This window comes from Micromys minutus, assembly GCF_963924665.1.
Source record: "Micromys minutus genome assembly, chromosome: 1".
Classification (NCBI taxonomy): Eukaryota; Metazoa; Chordata; class Mammalia; order Rodentia; family Muridae; genus Micromys; species Micromys minutus.
In genome coordinates, this window is record NC_137969.1 from 104965865 (window position 1) to 104981678 (window position 15814).

The window sequence follows — 15814 nt, forward strand, 5'->3', positions numbered from 1 at the left end:
CAATCTCAGAAACCTAAACTGCTGACCCAGGAATAAAAGACTCCTCTCTTTCTTTTATTAATTCCCGCCCCACCCCATTTCCACTTTCCCAGTCCCGAGACAGCAGGGTTCTGTTGGCGGCACCCCGAAGGGAGAGTTAATCAGAGACATAATCAACACTGTACTTTTCTTCTAATTCTTTCCAGATGTAGTTGGCTCTGCTAGAAATTCTTGAATCTGGAAGCATCCTATTTAAAGGTCTCCTATAGCTCAGGCTAGTGCAGAGGTTGGTTTATAGGTAGAGAAAGGAGAGAAGCCAGGTTGGTCATTGGAGATAACTATGGGTAACTTGCAGGTTTAGAGTGGGATTTTGTGTATTATTCCATTTCAGGCAAAACGAATTCCTTCTGATTGGCTTCTGTTAATCTGTTTGGAAGAGTGGTTCCTTATGAATTTTGTTTGACAACCTGACAGCTAGCACAAGTGATCATTTGGGCTGGGCCTGGCCTATTGGGCCTAGTACAACAGCACAGTCTAAAGTGCTAATCTCGTGCTGGCTTTAATCTACCACCCGCATTATCTGCCTTGGATATGTGTGAGCTAAGTGTGTCATCCTTTTCTCCACAAATGCTTCCATGCTAGAAACCAAGTCTAGCATTTGGTGCCTATTGCACAAGTACTGTATCAATGAGCTGTACTTCCCAGCCATTAAGTATTTTTAGCCTATTGTAAGAATGGGTGAAGTTTTGGATCTCTACAGATGTCTAGGTCATCATGAGCTTTTGAAGCAAGGTGACTAAACTGACAACAAAAACTGGTTCAATCATCTTAATAAAATAATAAAAGATAAAGGAATTATGTAGACTAAAATGTAGAAGCACAAGTGGGGAAAGCTTTTTTCTTTTTATTTTCCCTTCTTTCTTTTTTCTTTTTTGTGTGAATTCCAGGGTTCTTTATTGAGCACAAGTGTTGAACACAGGGTAGCATCAGACTGCCCCATTTCCATAGTAACTAGGGGACTTGGTCACAAGCTACAAGTTGTTGCTTCCATCTGTGTGAATTATTAACCTAATTTTAAAAGGGAATTTGCTTTTTTAAACATTAACTTTGTATCAAAGTTGTGACTTAAGAAACACAAAAGCTAATTGCACAGGTTAAAAAAAAAAAAAAAACAATCCTAATGGCTGCCCTGTTAGCTTTGAACTTTGTCTAAATGTATAAGCAGACAACACCCATCTGGAGAGTAAAGGTAGGTGGCGCTTGCCTGATTCTACACAGGTCTCCTCCATACTGCCTTTGACATATGTGGGTCCAGCTTCAGGCTGGGTACCATGACTGAGGAGGTGGCACAGGACCTGGCCACGCCCTGCAGCTAGAGTGAATCAAGAAAAAACTGGCCCTACCTGGCATTTCCTTTAGGGGTTCCAGAAGGCATTTCCTGCCTGCCCAGCCCCAGCTGTGGTCAGATTTCATAAACTGGAGTTTATGGTTCCTGCAGACTGGCTACTGCTCAGCTCCAGCACCCTTATTCAGAATCCTCTGTATCCAAAGGAGAGAGCTGGTCCCATAATCTCAGGCTAGGGTGGAGGGGAAGGAAAGTTGGCTCAGACCTCTGGATCAGCTGCTGCCCCTCAGAGCTGGGGCTTAGAATGTAGGAGAAGTCAGAGGTACAGACAGCATGGATGTGGTCTCACTGGACAAAAGGCAGGCAGAGGACACATGAGACCTGTGGCCACCTGCTGCATAGCAAGGCCCTTTTCTATGCACAGTTATGTTTACCTTTTATATATAGAATTTTATATTTGACTTCCTTTGAATTCTAGATATTTTTGTAGCATTATACCTTGATTTTTCATATTTTAATGTATTGCCAAAATATTGCTAGACTGAATCTTTCACATACATTTCCCAACTCCACTTACATGAGATTTCTATATGCTGATTGTCCTAAGTAGATAATTCATCATCATCGTGGTTGTATGCTGAACACTTCTCATTTTTCTGGCTCTTTGTGTCTGCAGCATCCTTGAACAGGCTCACTTTTCTACGTCCTGTTGAACACTCTTAATCAGCTACTGTGCCTTTCTTTCTACCTGAAGCTGAGCTAGTTTCTGTCGTGAAAGTCTGTGTACCTCATTTGTACAAGTCCTATTGTGCCACTGTCTTATCCTGCGTGATGTGTGAAGCAACAATTGTACTGAATCGATGACTTTAGCTCAGTGTTTGCTTTCCTTTGAGCAGAAGCTTTTTAAAAAAGATGATAAGGACCAACCACGGGGGAGGGGTTTTCACTCTGCAATTAGCTATGCTTGTTCTGATACACTTGGGGAAAGTATACTCATTTATATCTTCTCTATGATGACGTGGTTCAAAATATGGAAAGCAGAACGCTGCTGATGATTTGTATATTGTTTGAAGGGTAAATGCCCACAGCAATTTAAATTGATATTAATGTTTGGCAGAAAAATTGTACTTCTAGCCTTTACCCCCAGTTGTTTTCTGAGTTACTATTACTTAGATCGGTGTAGATAAAGTTCTTGACAGATAAATCAACTCCTCCAATAAATGAGCACAGAAATCAAGTTGAATTATTTTTCTATATTAAAATTTAGACTTTTAACGGTTTATTTTTAGAAAATTAACTTGTATAAGTGATCTCAAATTATGGAATAACACTTTTATTATGTAAATTAGGATGAGGGGCTGAGGAGATGGCTTTGTGGGTAAGGCTTGCAGTGCAAGCATGAGGATCTGAGTTTGGATCCCAGGTAAGCTAGATGAGGTGGCTTATGACTTTAGTAATCTCAGAGCTCCTACAGAGGGATGGGGGCTGGAGACAAGAATCATGGTAGCTCACTGACTGGCGAATCTGGCATAGCTAGCAGTAAACAAAAGACTGTCAGATAAGGTGGAAAGCAAGGACCTTTACCTGAGTTGCTCTTCTGACCTCCACTCATATGCTTAGGTACATGTGTGTCTGCATAGTCATAGATTAAAAGATGACATATTACCTTAGAGTAAAGTCTGTGTTAGTCATGTGATGTAGAGATCTTAGAGTCCAATGTAGTCTATTATAGACTAGCCTTTATTCTTGAATGCTCTCCAGATAATATCAGCTCTGATTCCCCTTGCTTACAACAGTCCTTAGAATATCTGCACATGGTAATTGCAGGGTGTACTCTTCTATCTCTTTTACTAAGCACGTGCTTTCTGAAAGACAGAGACTATCAAATTCATCCTTGTGCTCCACTACCCTGTGTATCATGTTTTTTGTGGTGCCTGTCAAGGGCTCAAGTATTTATCAGATTGAATTGGTTCATGTGTGCCTGTCTCTTTCTCTCTGAGCATATACAAGTATATCTGCCTTCCTTTTAACCTTTATTTCCATATGTGCCTTTCTCCTGCTTTAGAAAACTATATCAGCACAATGTCATAATTTTTTTATTATCAAAAGTTGATAAAATGTAAAGCAAATGGCCTGAGTTTATAGCTGTGCATGGGAGGGGATGTTGCTGCTGGCCAGTGCTGGCCGCTCTGCAATCCTCTCCTCTCCTCTCCTCTCCTCTCCTCTCTCTCCCCTCCCCTCTCCTCCTCTCCCCTCCCCTCCCCTCCCCTCCCTCTGCCCTCTTCTCTCCTCTGCTCTGCTCTCCTCTCCTCTGCCCTCTTCTCTCCTCTGCTCTCTGCCCTTTTCTCTCCTCTGCTCTCTGCTCTGCTCTCTGCTCTCTGCTCTCCTCTGCTCTGCTCTGCTCTCCTCTGCTCTCTGCTCTCCTCTGCTCTGCTCTGCTCTGCTCTCCTCTCCTCTCCTCTGCTCTGCTCTCCTCTGCTCTCTGCTCTCCTCTCCTCTCCTCTCCTCTGCTCTCTGCTCTGCTCTCTGCTCTCCTCTGCTCTCTGCTCTCCTCTGCTCTGCTCTCTGCTCTCCTCTCCTCTCCTCTGCTCTGCTCTCCTCTGCTCTCTGCTCTCCTCTGCTCTGCTCTGCTCTGTTCCAGCTTTGCTATCAAGCATGCTTTCATTTGGCTCCCTTTCCCTTGACATTCTTGTCAGCTAGAGTTTTAAGTTCTTACCCACTTTGTAGCAATACAAAATGATCTAGGCTAATCTTGAACATTCCCTCCACTAGCCCTAACAAGTTTCAGTTCAACAAGGGTTCCCTTCACTGGAGAATGGTATTAGAAACCACATTTGCACCAATATGCTTATCACAGCTAGGGTTTCATTGCTTTCAGATAACTGACTATGACCAGAGTTATAATTAGTCATAATTAACACACACACACACACACACACATACACACATATGCCTCTGCTGCAGTGATTCTTATTTGTGGTTTTGCTTTCCATGGCTTTGGTTATCTAGTTAATCATGGTTTTAAAATATGAAGTAGAAAGTTCCAGAAATAAAAAATGTAAATTTTACATTGCATGCCATTCTGAGCAACACGATGCAGTCTTTCACTCCACTCTCCTGCCCTGGCCATGTGTCATCCTTTGTCCAGTGGATCCATGCTGTGAATGCCACCTACTCATTAGTCACTTACTCATGGGCCGTCACAGGGCTCCTATTTAATTATATAGCAATACATGTGTGCCTTTGTACAGCAGGCTAATGGCTGCATCACAATGCCTGTATCCTTCACCTCACAACATCTAATCATGCAGGCATTGTATTGGCTAACAAAGTAGCTAGAATGTAATAAGATATTTGAGACAGTTACATAACTATTAGCAGTATATTGTTACTATTGTCCTATTTTATAAATTGCTCTAAGGTAAGTGTGCATGCATTAAAAAGAGTGGAGGAATCTGTAGTTATCACTGTGCATGGTCTCAGGCATTCACTGACAGGCCTGGAAGCAAAGTTTCCCATGGTGCCAGACTGCCGCAGCCATGGTTCACTTCCCCCTTCTTCACCTGTAACTTCATAGTCCACGTTCTGTGTTGCTCTACATCTGCCATCTTTTCACGTGTTGTCTCTGTTGTAGTGAGCATGAGCTGACCCTGGTAGGAGGAGAACCTGGTAACATGGATAGCTCCTTTTCTCTCGCAGTTCCCATTCCTTTCCAGTTACGTGAACCTCTTGCTCACCATTCCCTCAGTGAGCTTCTGTCCTCCCTTTATAATGCAGTTAAATTCCTTTGCCTTCATCCAGGATCTGTACTTTAAGCCATCCCCTTCTTGGTTAAGTTTTTAAAGTCTTGAATTGTAAAATACAGTGGTAGGTATTTATGTTGTGAAGTCCATGGGCCTTGGTAACTAGATTACATGTATGTATCATAACACTAATAGATAAGATAGTTTTTTGGTTCTGAAAATAATCTGTGCTGTACCTGGTCATCCCTCTACCCTTCTGAAAACCCTTGCAAAAACTGGCAGTTTTCTGTATGTAGTTTTTGTCTTTTCCAGAAAGTCTATGGATGTATTCATGTGATTATAGCCTTCTCAAAGCAGTTTTCCACTTAGCACAATCCCAGAACACATGTGGATTTCCCCATGTTCCTCAGACAAACAGTTCTTTCATTTTGGTCACAGAGCAGCATTCCTAGTTCAGTGTGACATCTTGGCTCCGTGTGGCTTTATGCCATCACAAATGGTGCTGCTGTGAAGACTCATGGGCAGGTGTTTGGGTGCCGGACATGAGACAGGAGCGGTGTCAGATCCCATGTGCCACTATGTTTAGCTTTAAGCAACTGCTGAGCTCTCTTTGTTATGCACTTATTTCACCTGCAGTGAGGAGTGTCCCTGTCACACTCTTCCTTGCCAGCACTTGAGGGCTATGGTTGGACCTTTGTTTTATATTATCATGGTATGTGTATGCACAAGTACATACCATGGCATGTATGCAGAGGCAGAGGATGTCTCTGGGGAGTCCATTTTCCGTGCACCGTGTCAGTTCTGATTGGACTTAACCTGTGGGGCTTATGCAGTAAGTGATTCATTCTGCCTGCCAAGCCATGTTGCCAGCCCAAGCTCTTGTTGATTTTTCCTTTTAAACCATGCTAACTCATGGTTAGCGTATAGATTATGGCTTATTTTTCACTTTCCCCACATTGCATGTACTGACAAATGCTTATCTAAGTGTTCTTGATGTGTTTGCTCAGGCATTGGACCATTTCTTCTTTAAGTTAGCATGCAGACTGATGCATTTCATTTTGTCATATTCATACACATAATAGATTTTACTTTTTTCTTCCTTATTTATTCCTCTTCTCTTAAATCAGAATTTTATTAAAATTGATTGAAAGTGTAAACAATGCAGTAACATGTAAAGGGAATGCAGTGTAATATATTCTATTCTGTCTTCGGTCTGAACATAAGTTCCTCAAACCATGTTACTGCTCTCCTTCTAGCAATACAAATGCCATTTTCTCTTGCCTTGCAAATTTTTTTACATAGTTATGTAAAAAATTATTACACTGCAACTTAATTTTACCTTTTAACTTGTTTACAGTCAAATTCCCAGGTCATTATGTATAAGTCTGATTAAAAATGTAACGTATTTGTATTCTTCATGTATTATATGTATTATATGCAATAATTTTTTTTAAAAAGTAATTTGTTTTGTCTTGCTAGTTAAAAAAAAAGAGTTATTTATTTACACTGTACACTGTAGCTGTCTTCAGACACACCAGAAGAGGGCATCAGATCCCATTACAGATGGTTGTGAGCCACCATGAACTCAGGTCCTCTGGAAGAGCAGCAGGCAGTGCTCTTAACCACTGAGCCATCTCTCCAGCCCTGGCAGGTTTTTGTTGTTTTTGTTTTAAGACGAGTTCTTGCTGTGCTGAACTTGCAGTCTTCCTGCCTCTGCCTCCTGAGTGTTGGCATTGTAGACATATGATACTGCACCCAGTCTATACTTCTACTTACGTGTTTTTACTTAAAAATACTCTAATTATCACTACTTTACTTTTTACAACAAAGGTAACAGTGTTTTCAGTTAACTTGGTGGAAGTTGTCTGAGTTGAATGCCTGACCTTTATCACTGTGTAATTTGAAATATTGCATCCCAGTCTGTTCCCTCTTCTCACTCTCTTAATGTCTTTGACAGAATGAAAATTTGAGCATTTATTTTTTTGTTTATTGAAAATAGATTCTTTTCTCATACAACATATCTTGATTACCATTTCCCATGACTTGATTCCTCCCAGTTCTTCCCACCTTTCCTCCTTCTGAATCCATTCCCTTGCTGTCTCTCATTGAGAGGAGTGAGCTTCTAAGAGATACCAGACATAACAAAATAATGATATAATAATAACAACAATAATAATGTAAAGCAAACCATCACATATAAATTGGACAAGGCAAACCAACAGAAGGAAAAGAGCATCAGGAGCAGGCATAAGAACCAGAGACCCACTTGTTCAGACATTCAGGAGTCCTGTAAAAACACTATATACGCTGGGGACCTGGTGTAGACTGTGTACTCCCTGTGCTTGCTGCTGCCGTCTCTGCAAATTCATATGAGCCCTGCTCAGTTGACTCACAGGACCTGTTCCTTTGGTCCTCTATGCCCCCTAGCTTTCATACCTGCCTCCTCTTCCTCAGGGATTCCTGAGCTCTGAGGGGAGGAATTTGATGGAGACAGCCCATTTAGAACTGCTTGTGTTCCAAGGTCTCTCTCTCTGCACATCTGCTGCAGGAGGAAGCCTCTCTGATGATGGCTGAGCAAGGTATCAATTTATGAGTATAGCATAATACCGTTAGGAGAGTCGTTTTGTTATTAATGGGTGTTTGTTTTGTTTTGTTTTGTTTTTTAAAGACCAGTAGTGTTTGGTTTTTATCACAGGTCTCTGGGCTGTCAAGCTTGAAACTTTTATATGTCTAAGTTCAACTTTACATTTTTTGTTGTTGCGTATTAATATTCAACCCAGTTCTATATATCTTAGAAATGCCATAGTTTCCTTGTGATATTCAATTTGTTGCATATGGACCTGGAATTGTCTAGTGTCATTTGTTATAAAACATTTTTCCAGCCTGTTATCTGTGCACCTTTGTCAAAAATCAGTTGGCTTTGGGGCCCAGGAGATGGCTCAGTAGGTAGCGGCACTTGCTACCAAAGCTCAACAGCCTGAGATCCATCCCCCAAGTCCACATAAAAGAGAAAGGAAAGAACTGCCCTCTGGTCTCCAGGTGAGCATGTGGCGCTCACCTTCCTCCTTCCACACTCATGTCATGCATGTACATGTATGTGTGCACATGTACAATAAAATTAGAAACTTAACTTATTAGTACTTTAAGGCACTGGAAAGATGGTTAAGAACAGATACTATTGCAGAGGACCCTAATTTAAGTCTTAGCACCTACATCAGGTGACTCACAACTCTCTGAAACTGTAGTTCTAGAGGATCTCTTGGGCTCCACAGGCATCCTACATTCTCACATGTGCACACCAATGTGTAGATACACAACTCTCTCTCTCAACATTACCTCTGTATTTATAAAATTAAATGTTTTGGTTGGTTAACTGTATTTTTGACTCTATGACTCTACTCCAGTCTGCTTTGTTACATTGATTGATGTCTTTTTCTTGCCTCTCCCTCTCTACTCCTTGCTGTGGCTTTACAGTAAGTCATGAGGCTGGTGATGAGCCCACCAACCTTGGTGTTCTTTTTTCACAACTGAATTGGCTAGGGAGAGTCCTTCCTTATGTAAGCTTTAGAGTAAGTTCATGTGTGTGTGTGTGTGTGTGTGTGTGTGTGTGTGTGTGTGTGTGTGCGCGCGCGCGCGCGCGCGCGTGTACCCAGGTAGGGTTTAATTAATGTGTGGACTATGTTCAGTCTTCAAGAACAAAAGTATTTGTGCCTTAATCTGAGATTGGTTCAGACCTGGAGGATAACTTGTCACGGGCAGCTTCTAGTGGCGAAGGGGTAGGGTGTGAACCAGAACCAGTGTCAGCTGTTGCTGCCAGTTTACCTCATTTGTTTGTTGTGAAGTCTTTTCTGAAGAATATTAATTTAGCAGCAGTTTCTTTAAATGATGAAATAGGAGGGTTCTTGGAGTGTTGTTTTTCCATGGTGTGTGACTTGTCTCTTGGGAACCTTGCAGTCCCCTTGCAGACTTCCCTAAGGTGTACTTAAGGAATGAGATCACAGAAACTGCCAAAGAGATTGTATTTGTAAGATGGCCTTCAGCTCTCTCCTGGGGACTATCAAAGACTGTTTTAATAGTGTCCAAGCCTGCATAGGTAAGCCTTTCCTCAGATGTGAGTCAGATATGTAGTTGGCATTTGAGAAGACATCATAACAGAGGAAATATGGGCTGGAACTAAGAAGAAAACAAACCCAATCTCTTGAGGATTTAGGAAGAACTCAAATTTGTCAGGATGAAAAATTTACAAAAAATTAGAGATGTGAATGTGTCCAGGAAACTGAGAGTGTGCTGCTGCCCTTCACATACACGCTGCCAATGTGCTGGGGCAGTAAGGCACGGCTTCAGTCCTACTGTGTGGATAGAACCAGACATTCGGGTTTAAGTGACGCTGTGGTGGTAGCAGGTACCTGTTGCTGGATGCTCATTCACACTGTCATCTCAGCCTGAGTCTTACTGAATGCCAGGTCCTGGGATAGGTTCCAGAAGTACAGCTGTTGGCAAAGCAGATCCTCCTCAGAAAATGGTGTTTTTCTGTGAACGTAAACTATAGAAGAGGAAAGGCAGACACTAAGCAGAATAATAAGTAAATTATATAGTATTCTAGAGTGCCTTTTATCATGGTCCTATTGAGAAGTACTAACAATTGAGTACGATTTAAGTTTCAAGGTAGGTTAAGTGGAGGGTTTTGGAAGTGGAGTGACATGCAGGTATTTGAGATCCTACTATGTGAGAGATGGAGACAGAGTTCAAAGTCATTGTCAGCTACATAGGACTTACAATTAAGAGTTGCCTTGAGTCTCAGAAGAGATTTTTGGATGTGGAATTAAGCATTGCTGTTGAGACTGTGAAAGACTATGGGGACTCTTCAAGTTGGACTAAATACACAATGAGTTATGATATGGCCAGGAGCCTTGGGGTCGGTCAGTGAGTGGAATGTGGTGTGAGTGAGAACGTCCTCCATGAGCCCAGATGTTTTAATTGTGGTCCCAAGTTAGTACCTCTAGGAGGTTTGGCCTTCTTGGGGAAAGTCTATCCTTGGAAGCAGGTCATGAGGGTTTAAAGACTCATGCTGTTTCAAGTTCTCTCTGCTTTCGGTTTGCAGTTGAAGGTGTGAGGCCTCAGCTTCTGCTTCTGCTGCCTTGCCTAGGCGCTGCCATCGTAAGCTCACATCCCTCTGAAACCATAAATCTTCCTTTTTTAAGTCACCTTAGTCATGCTGTTTTATCAAAGCAGTGGGAAGGTAACTAATACATTATTCCATGACTAAAACGAGTCATCAGACCATGAGAAGAAATGGAAGACCAGTGAATAAGACCATCTTCAAAGGCTTTAACTTTGTTTTTCTGTGTCTAAAACTACTGCAAAAACGGTGGCAGGGCTTGAGATATGGCTCAGCAGTTAAGAGAGCATACCGTTCTTACAGAGGACCAGGGTTTAGTTCCCAGCACCCCCATGGTAGCTCACAAGCCCACACTCAAGTTCCAGAGGACTAACACCATCATCTGACCTCTGTGGACTCCTACCTGCATGTGGTTCACACACTCAGGCACAGCCACATTACAGAACATTTAAAATAAATAAATCTAAAAAATAGCTAAGTTCAGAGGCTGGCAAGATGGTTCAGAAGTAAAGGCACTTGGTACTGAATTTGAAAACGTAAGTTTAATCCCTCTGACCTCTAGGAGTGTGCTATGGCCTGTGTGTACACACTAAATAAATGTAGAAAATAAGTCTACTAAAAGTGTGCTATCTTATGCAATAGGGTATGATAACGATTAGATGAAATAAAGATATATAAAGGAATTGGACTAGTTCCTGACATGGAGTGAGCTAGTATCATTTGGTTATCATCTGTCTTAGTTTGGGCTTTATTGCTGTTAACAGACACCATGATGAAGGCAACTCTTATAAGGACAACATTTCACTGGGGCTGGCTTACAGGTTCAAAGGTTCAGTCCATTATCATCAGGGTGGGAGCATGGCAGCATCCAGGCAGGCATGGTGCAGGAGGAGCTGAGAGTCCTGCATCTTCATCTCAAGATCACTAGTGGAAGACTGGCCTCAGGGCAGCTAGGATGAGGGTCTTAAAGTCCATGCCCATAGTGACATACTTGCTAACAGTACCTCTCCTTGGGCCAAGCATATGCAAACTACCACATCATCATATTATGAACATAGAACATGCTTTCATTTGACATTATAATGTTCACATGGATAAATTCACTCACATCTGTCATATGTGATTATTATCTAGAATCTTAGCATGTTGACAGTGTTGTGCTTAAGAGTAAACAAAACCTCACACATCAGAACGACAGAGAGTAATATCTGAGCTCCCCTGGCATCAGACACTAGGAAGCAGAGACAAGGGCTGTGCACTTCCACAGGTAGGTGCCCAGAGTGTCCTGGCAAACGCCTAAGGTATAGTGCTGGAGCTGGGAGCATCAGGGAAGGGTTGGAGCACTTGCTCGATGCAACACCTCACAAAGTCTCAAAGAAATAGGCAGAACACGGTTGCATCCAGAATATAGAAAAGAGGAGAGTGAGTACTGAGGATTCTCTAGTACCTCACAACCTAGTCTGTAAGACAGATTCCTTATGAGTAGAACATTACTTCTAACTGTTCTCCTTAGATGTGTGAGTAATAGTTCACCCCCACGCTCAAGCTTTAGGTGGTAGGCATTCATTAGTGAAATATGTGACTGAATCTGAACAGCTGAGTCATTTGCAGGGATTTTAGGGATAAAAGAACTGTAGGATATAGTGAGCAAAACACTTGTCATTGAGTCAGGAAGTGAAGTTACATAATGTGTGACCACAGAGTGAACGTCAGGGTTAAAATTGAAACTCCTTGCTCTGTAGGTAGGCATATGAGTAAAGTCAGTTGTGAATGGACCGAATGTTCCCTTAAGACTTCTTGGAAGCTCAGCTATTACTCTGAGCAGGAGAACTAGACAGGTGGTGCAAAGGATCTCTTACAAACTAAGGTGGGAGCAAAATGAAGTGGCTGTAGCCCAGGAGGAATGGAAAATATTACAGTATTGCACAGTAAAACAGCAAGTGTTTGCTCTGTGTCTGGCCTTGCTTTAGTGGTGTTGCGCATGCACTCAGTCTTTCTTATCCTTACAGCCTATGAAAATATAATCCTCATTTTGCAAAAAAATAAAATTCAAACAAAGCTCAAACCAGTTCATATAGTTGACAGTTGAATAATTAAATTTTAAGCAGAACTTGACTCTATAATATATTTAAATCATGATATCTCGATCAGCAATTATGTATAATTGTATGGTGTTTCTATGCAGTGGTAGTGTACAGTAGACATTGTTTCAGAGATCTAAGATTTGAATTTCAGAGATGAGTGGAGAAATATCTGATCCAGATAAATGAGGCAGATTTCTTCTTACCATAACTAAAATTCTAGACAACCTTGTAAAAATGGTTAGAAAGTAGGCAGCCCAGGCTTCAGTCTCTTAAGATGTGTAAACAGGGTGAGTCTGAGGTTGCACCAGCTGCCTCCCTGGGGACAGTTTGCAGACGTGGCTTAGGGAGGAACCAGGCCTTCCAAGAGGGGCACAGAGGGATGGACTCAGAGGAAGGCTCTGCATAGGTAAGATCTTAGGAGAAATGAGGGAGACTCCACCCCAGAAAGTCCTCAGAGCTTTGGTGAACTGCAGAGTGTCGTGAGTACTGGTCTGTACAAATTGTCTGAGGCCAGAAAAATATGAGGTCAACTGGCTGCAGATTTGTTCTGCTCCCACAGCCAGAGTGGGAAGGCCTCTGGACAACTAGCTGCAAACCCTTGGAGAGATAAATTGTAGCCGTGCATCTAAACTAACCCAGAGTCAAGGCCAGGGAGCACACCCAACAAAAATATCAAAGGAAATTTCCAAAGAAACTAATTAACTCCTTGTACTGGCTGGTTTTGTGTCAATTTGACACAAGTTGGAGTTATCACAGAGAAAGGAGCCTCAGTTGAGGAAATGCCTCCATGAAATCCAGCTGTAAGGCATTTTCTCAACTAGTGATCAAAGGGGGAGGGCCCAGCCCATTGTGGGTGGTGCCATCCCTGGGCTGGTAGCCCTGGGTTCTATAAGAAAGCAAGTTGAGCAAGCCAGAGGAAACAAACCAGTAAGCAACATCCCTCCATGGCCTCTGCATCAGCTCCTGCTTCCTGACCTGCTTGAGTTCCAGTTCTGACTTTCTTTGATGGTGAACATCAGTGTGGAAGTGTAAGCTGAATAAACCCTTTCCTCCATAACTTGCTTTTTTGGTCATGATGTTTGTGCAGGGATAGAAACCCTGACTAAGACACTCCTTTAATAAAAAGTAGATAGTTAGGACCTGGTAGAAATATAACAGGATTTTCTTGAGGAAGGTAGATGAGAAGAGTTCTAAAAGGGGAAAATGGGGGGAAACATTACAGTTATTTGGGAAAAGAGGAAAACTTAAATTTCCAAAGCAGTGAAACTGAGGTTAGCAGATTCCCAGATAAAGACAGATCAACAACCACAAAGAAAGAAAGAAAGGAAGAAAGGAAGGAAGGAAGGAAGGAAGGAAGGAAGGAAAGAAAGAAAGAAAGAAAGAAAGAGAGAGAGAAAGAAAGAAAGAGAAAGAAAGAAAGGAATCTGCATGGCGCTCTGGAGGGCTGCTCCGATACAGGCAGGTCTGATTTTCTCTTACCAGATATTGAGGGCTTACAGTCTATTTCTCAGCTGACTTTTATTGCATATCTCAGACTTGTAAAAATCAACACTGTAACTCAAGTAATTATACAAATAATTAAAGTCAAACTTTCTATTCTTCTACACTGTTTTGCTTTGGTGGAGGCTTTTTATAAAGAGGAACTGAGCCCAGGCCTCCAGCAGGCTGGGCAAGTGCTGTAGCTCCGAGTGCTCCCTTGTATCAGAGGGGAGTGCTCTGTGGGAGCCCAGCTCGTACTGCAGAAAGCAGGCAAGAGCTTTGCTTATCGGTTGTGGGGTTGTGGGTGTTTGTTTGGAGATAGTGCCTCACTTTGTAGCCTCAAATTTGAGATCCTCCTGCCTGCCTTTGTGTGCTTGGCCCTTTTGAGGACACCAATCTGTGCATGGTCCCAGCCACACATGTGACAGTGATGCCAGCCAGAGACATGGAGCTAGCACACTGAGCGTGTGAGAATGGAGAGACATGGGGCTAGCACACTGAGTGTGTGAGAATGGAGACTGCTTCAGAAGCCACTGTGGTGGAAGTATTTCATTTTAAAAACAAAACCAAAATTCTTCCTGTCAGAATATTTTTTTCTTCCCAAGGATATTTCTTCCCAAAATACCCAAGTATATGATTGTGAGTGAAAAAACAGGGCACATAAATCAAATGTAGGCAGTTTTGCATTTTCATTTTTATGTGAATTTTCAGTATAAATTCAGGAACATAATGCATTAAGTCTAAATGTGACAAAGAAAAGCAGTTTAACATAATAATTGTAAATAAAACATAAGGATTTCTATGCAATATCAGCGTCTAGTTTTGACTTTTTGGTGTCTGTGTATGGTGTGTGTGTGTGTGTGTGTGTGTGTGTGTGTGTGTGTGTGATAGGGCACATGTGGAGGTCAAAGGACAATCTTGGTTATAAAAGTGATTAATAAGATAGTTTGTCCCTCTCCCTCCCTCTCTTTATCCCTCCCTTCTTCCCTCACCTTTTCTTTTCTTTTTTGAGATAGGGTCTTTCTACATAGCCCTGGTTATCCTGGAACTTAGACTGGCTTTGAACTCAAAGAGTTAGATGTGCCTCCCCTGTGCTGGGGTTAAAGGAAGAATGTGCCACTATGCCCAACTTTAGTTTACCTTTCTTTGTATTGAATTTTCAAATGGTACATTTGAACCTAGACTGGCTATATTTCAAGTATTGGGTATCTGGGGATTCAGCTCAGTAGTAGAATATTTACTTAGCATTTATGACACCCTGAGCTCAGCCATACAGGGAAGGGAGAGGAAAATAGAGGGCCATATAGTTAATGACTGCCATACTGGCAGCAGATGTCTACCATGACCAGCTAAGTGATGATCTTTTTAAATTTTCCTACAGACAAGGATGGCTGCAGGAGTCTTGCCGCAGAATGAAAGACCGTATTCCACGTTGGTGAATAGCAGTGAGCATGCGGTACACATGGATGGTAATAACCTCTGCCCTGTTCTTTCTGTCACTGTGGAAATTTGCACTTAATAAAAGTAAATGGAAAGGCTCTGAAAGAAAAGCTCTGTTCTTTGCTTCAGAGGCCCAGGTCCAGGTGTTGTTTATGGCCTGTGCTTTCTGCCTCACTGTCTGGCCTTCACAAAACCCTGAGGAATGTCTTGGCCTTTTGAAATGGAGGTGTTGCAAACCGTGTTCATCTCCTGCATTATCATCTTAAGCTGAGATTACACATTTCTTTCTGACAGCACATGCCTGCCTGTGAAGCAGCCATTCATGTCTTTCCCTTTATGCAGGAGTCACTTAGAAAGCATATTCAGGAATATCCAGGCCCCACTTTCTCAGTGGTTTTTGTGTGGGTTCTTTCTCTGGTTCACATGCAAGGAAGCATGCCACAAGGTGTTCCCCTATTGCTGTACTTGCCCTCCATCCTTCTGTAGTTCTGAGCTAGGAAATGCAGGAAATCCACTCTGGCCTTCTTGGTTGTGCCAGGCATTCCCCATTGCTGTGGCAAAATAGCCAGTAAAAATCAGTGCAGAGCCAGCAAGATGCCACCAGGCCCGAGTACCTGAGTTTGAC

General features: G+C 42.2%; 1 protein-coding gene across 2 annotated transcripts in view; it reads left to right on the forward strand.

The window, feature by feature from the left end:
- Positions 1-15814, forward strand: part of PTPDC1 (protein tyrosine phosphatase domain containing 1) — a 52857-nt gene that overhangs the window by 6219 nt on the left and 30824 nt on the right. For both annotated transcript variants that reach the window (XM_080909747.1, XM_080909748.1), the window contains exon 2: positions 15131-15218. In XM_080909747.1, coding sequence (XP_080765873.1) covers positions 15137-15218 — 82 coding nt within the window. In that variant the 5' untranslated portion in view covers positions 15131-15136. The remainder of the gene's footprint in view (positions 1-15130; positions 15219-15814) is intronic.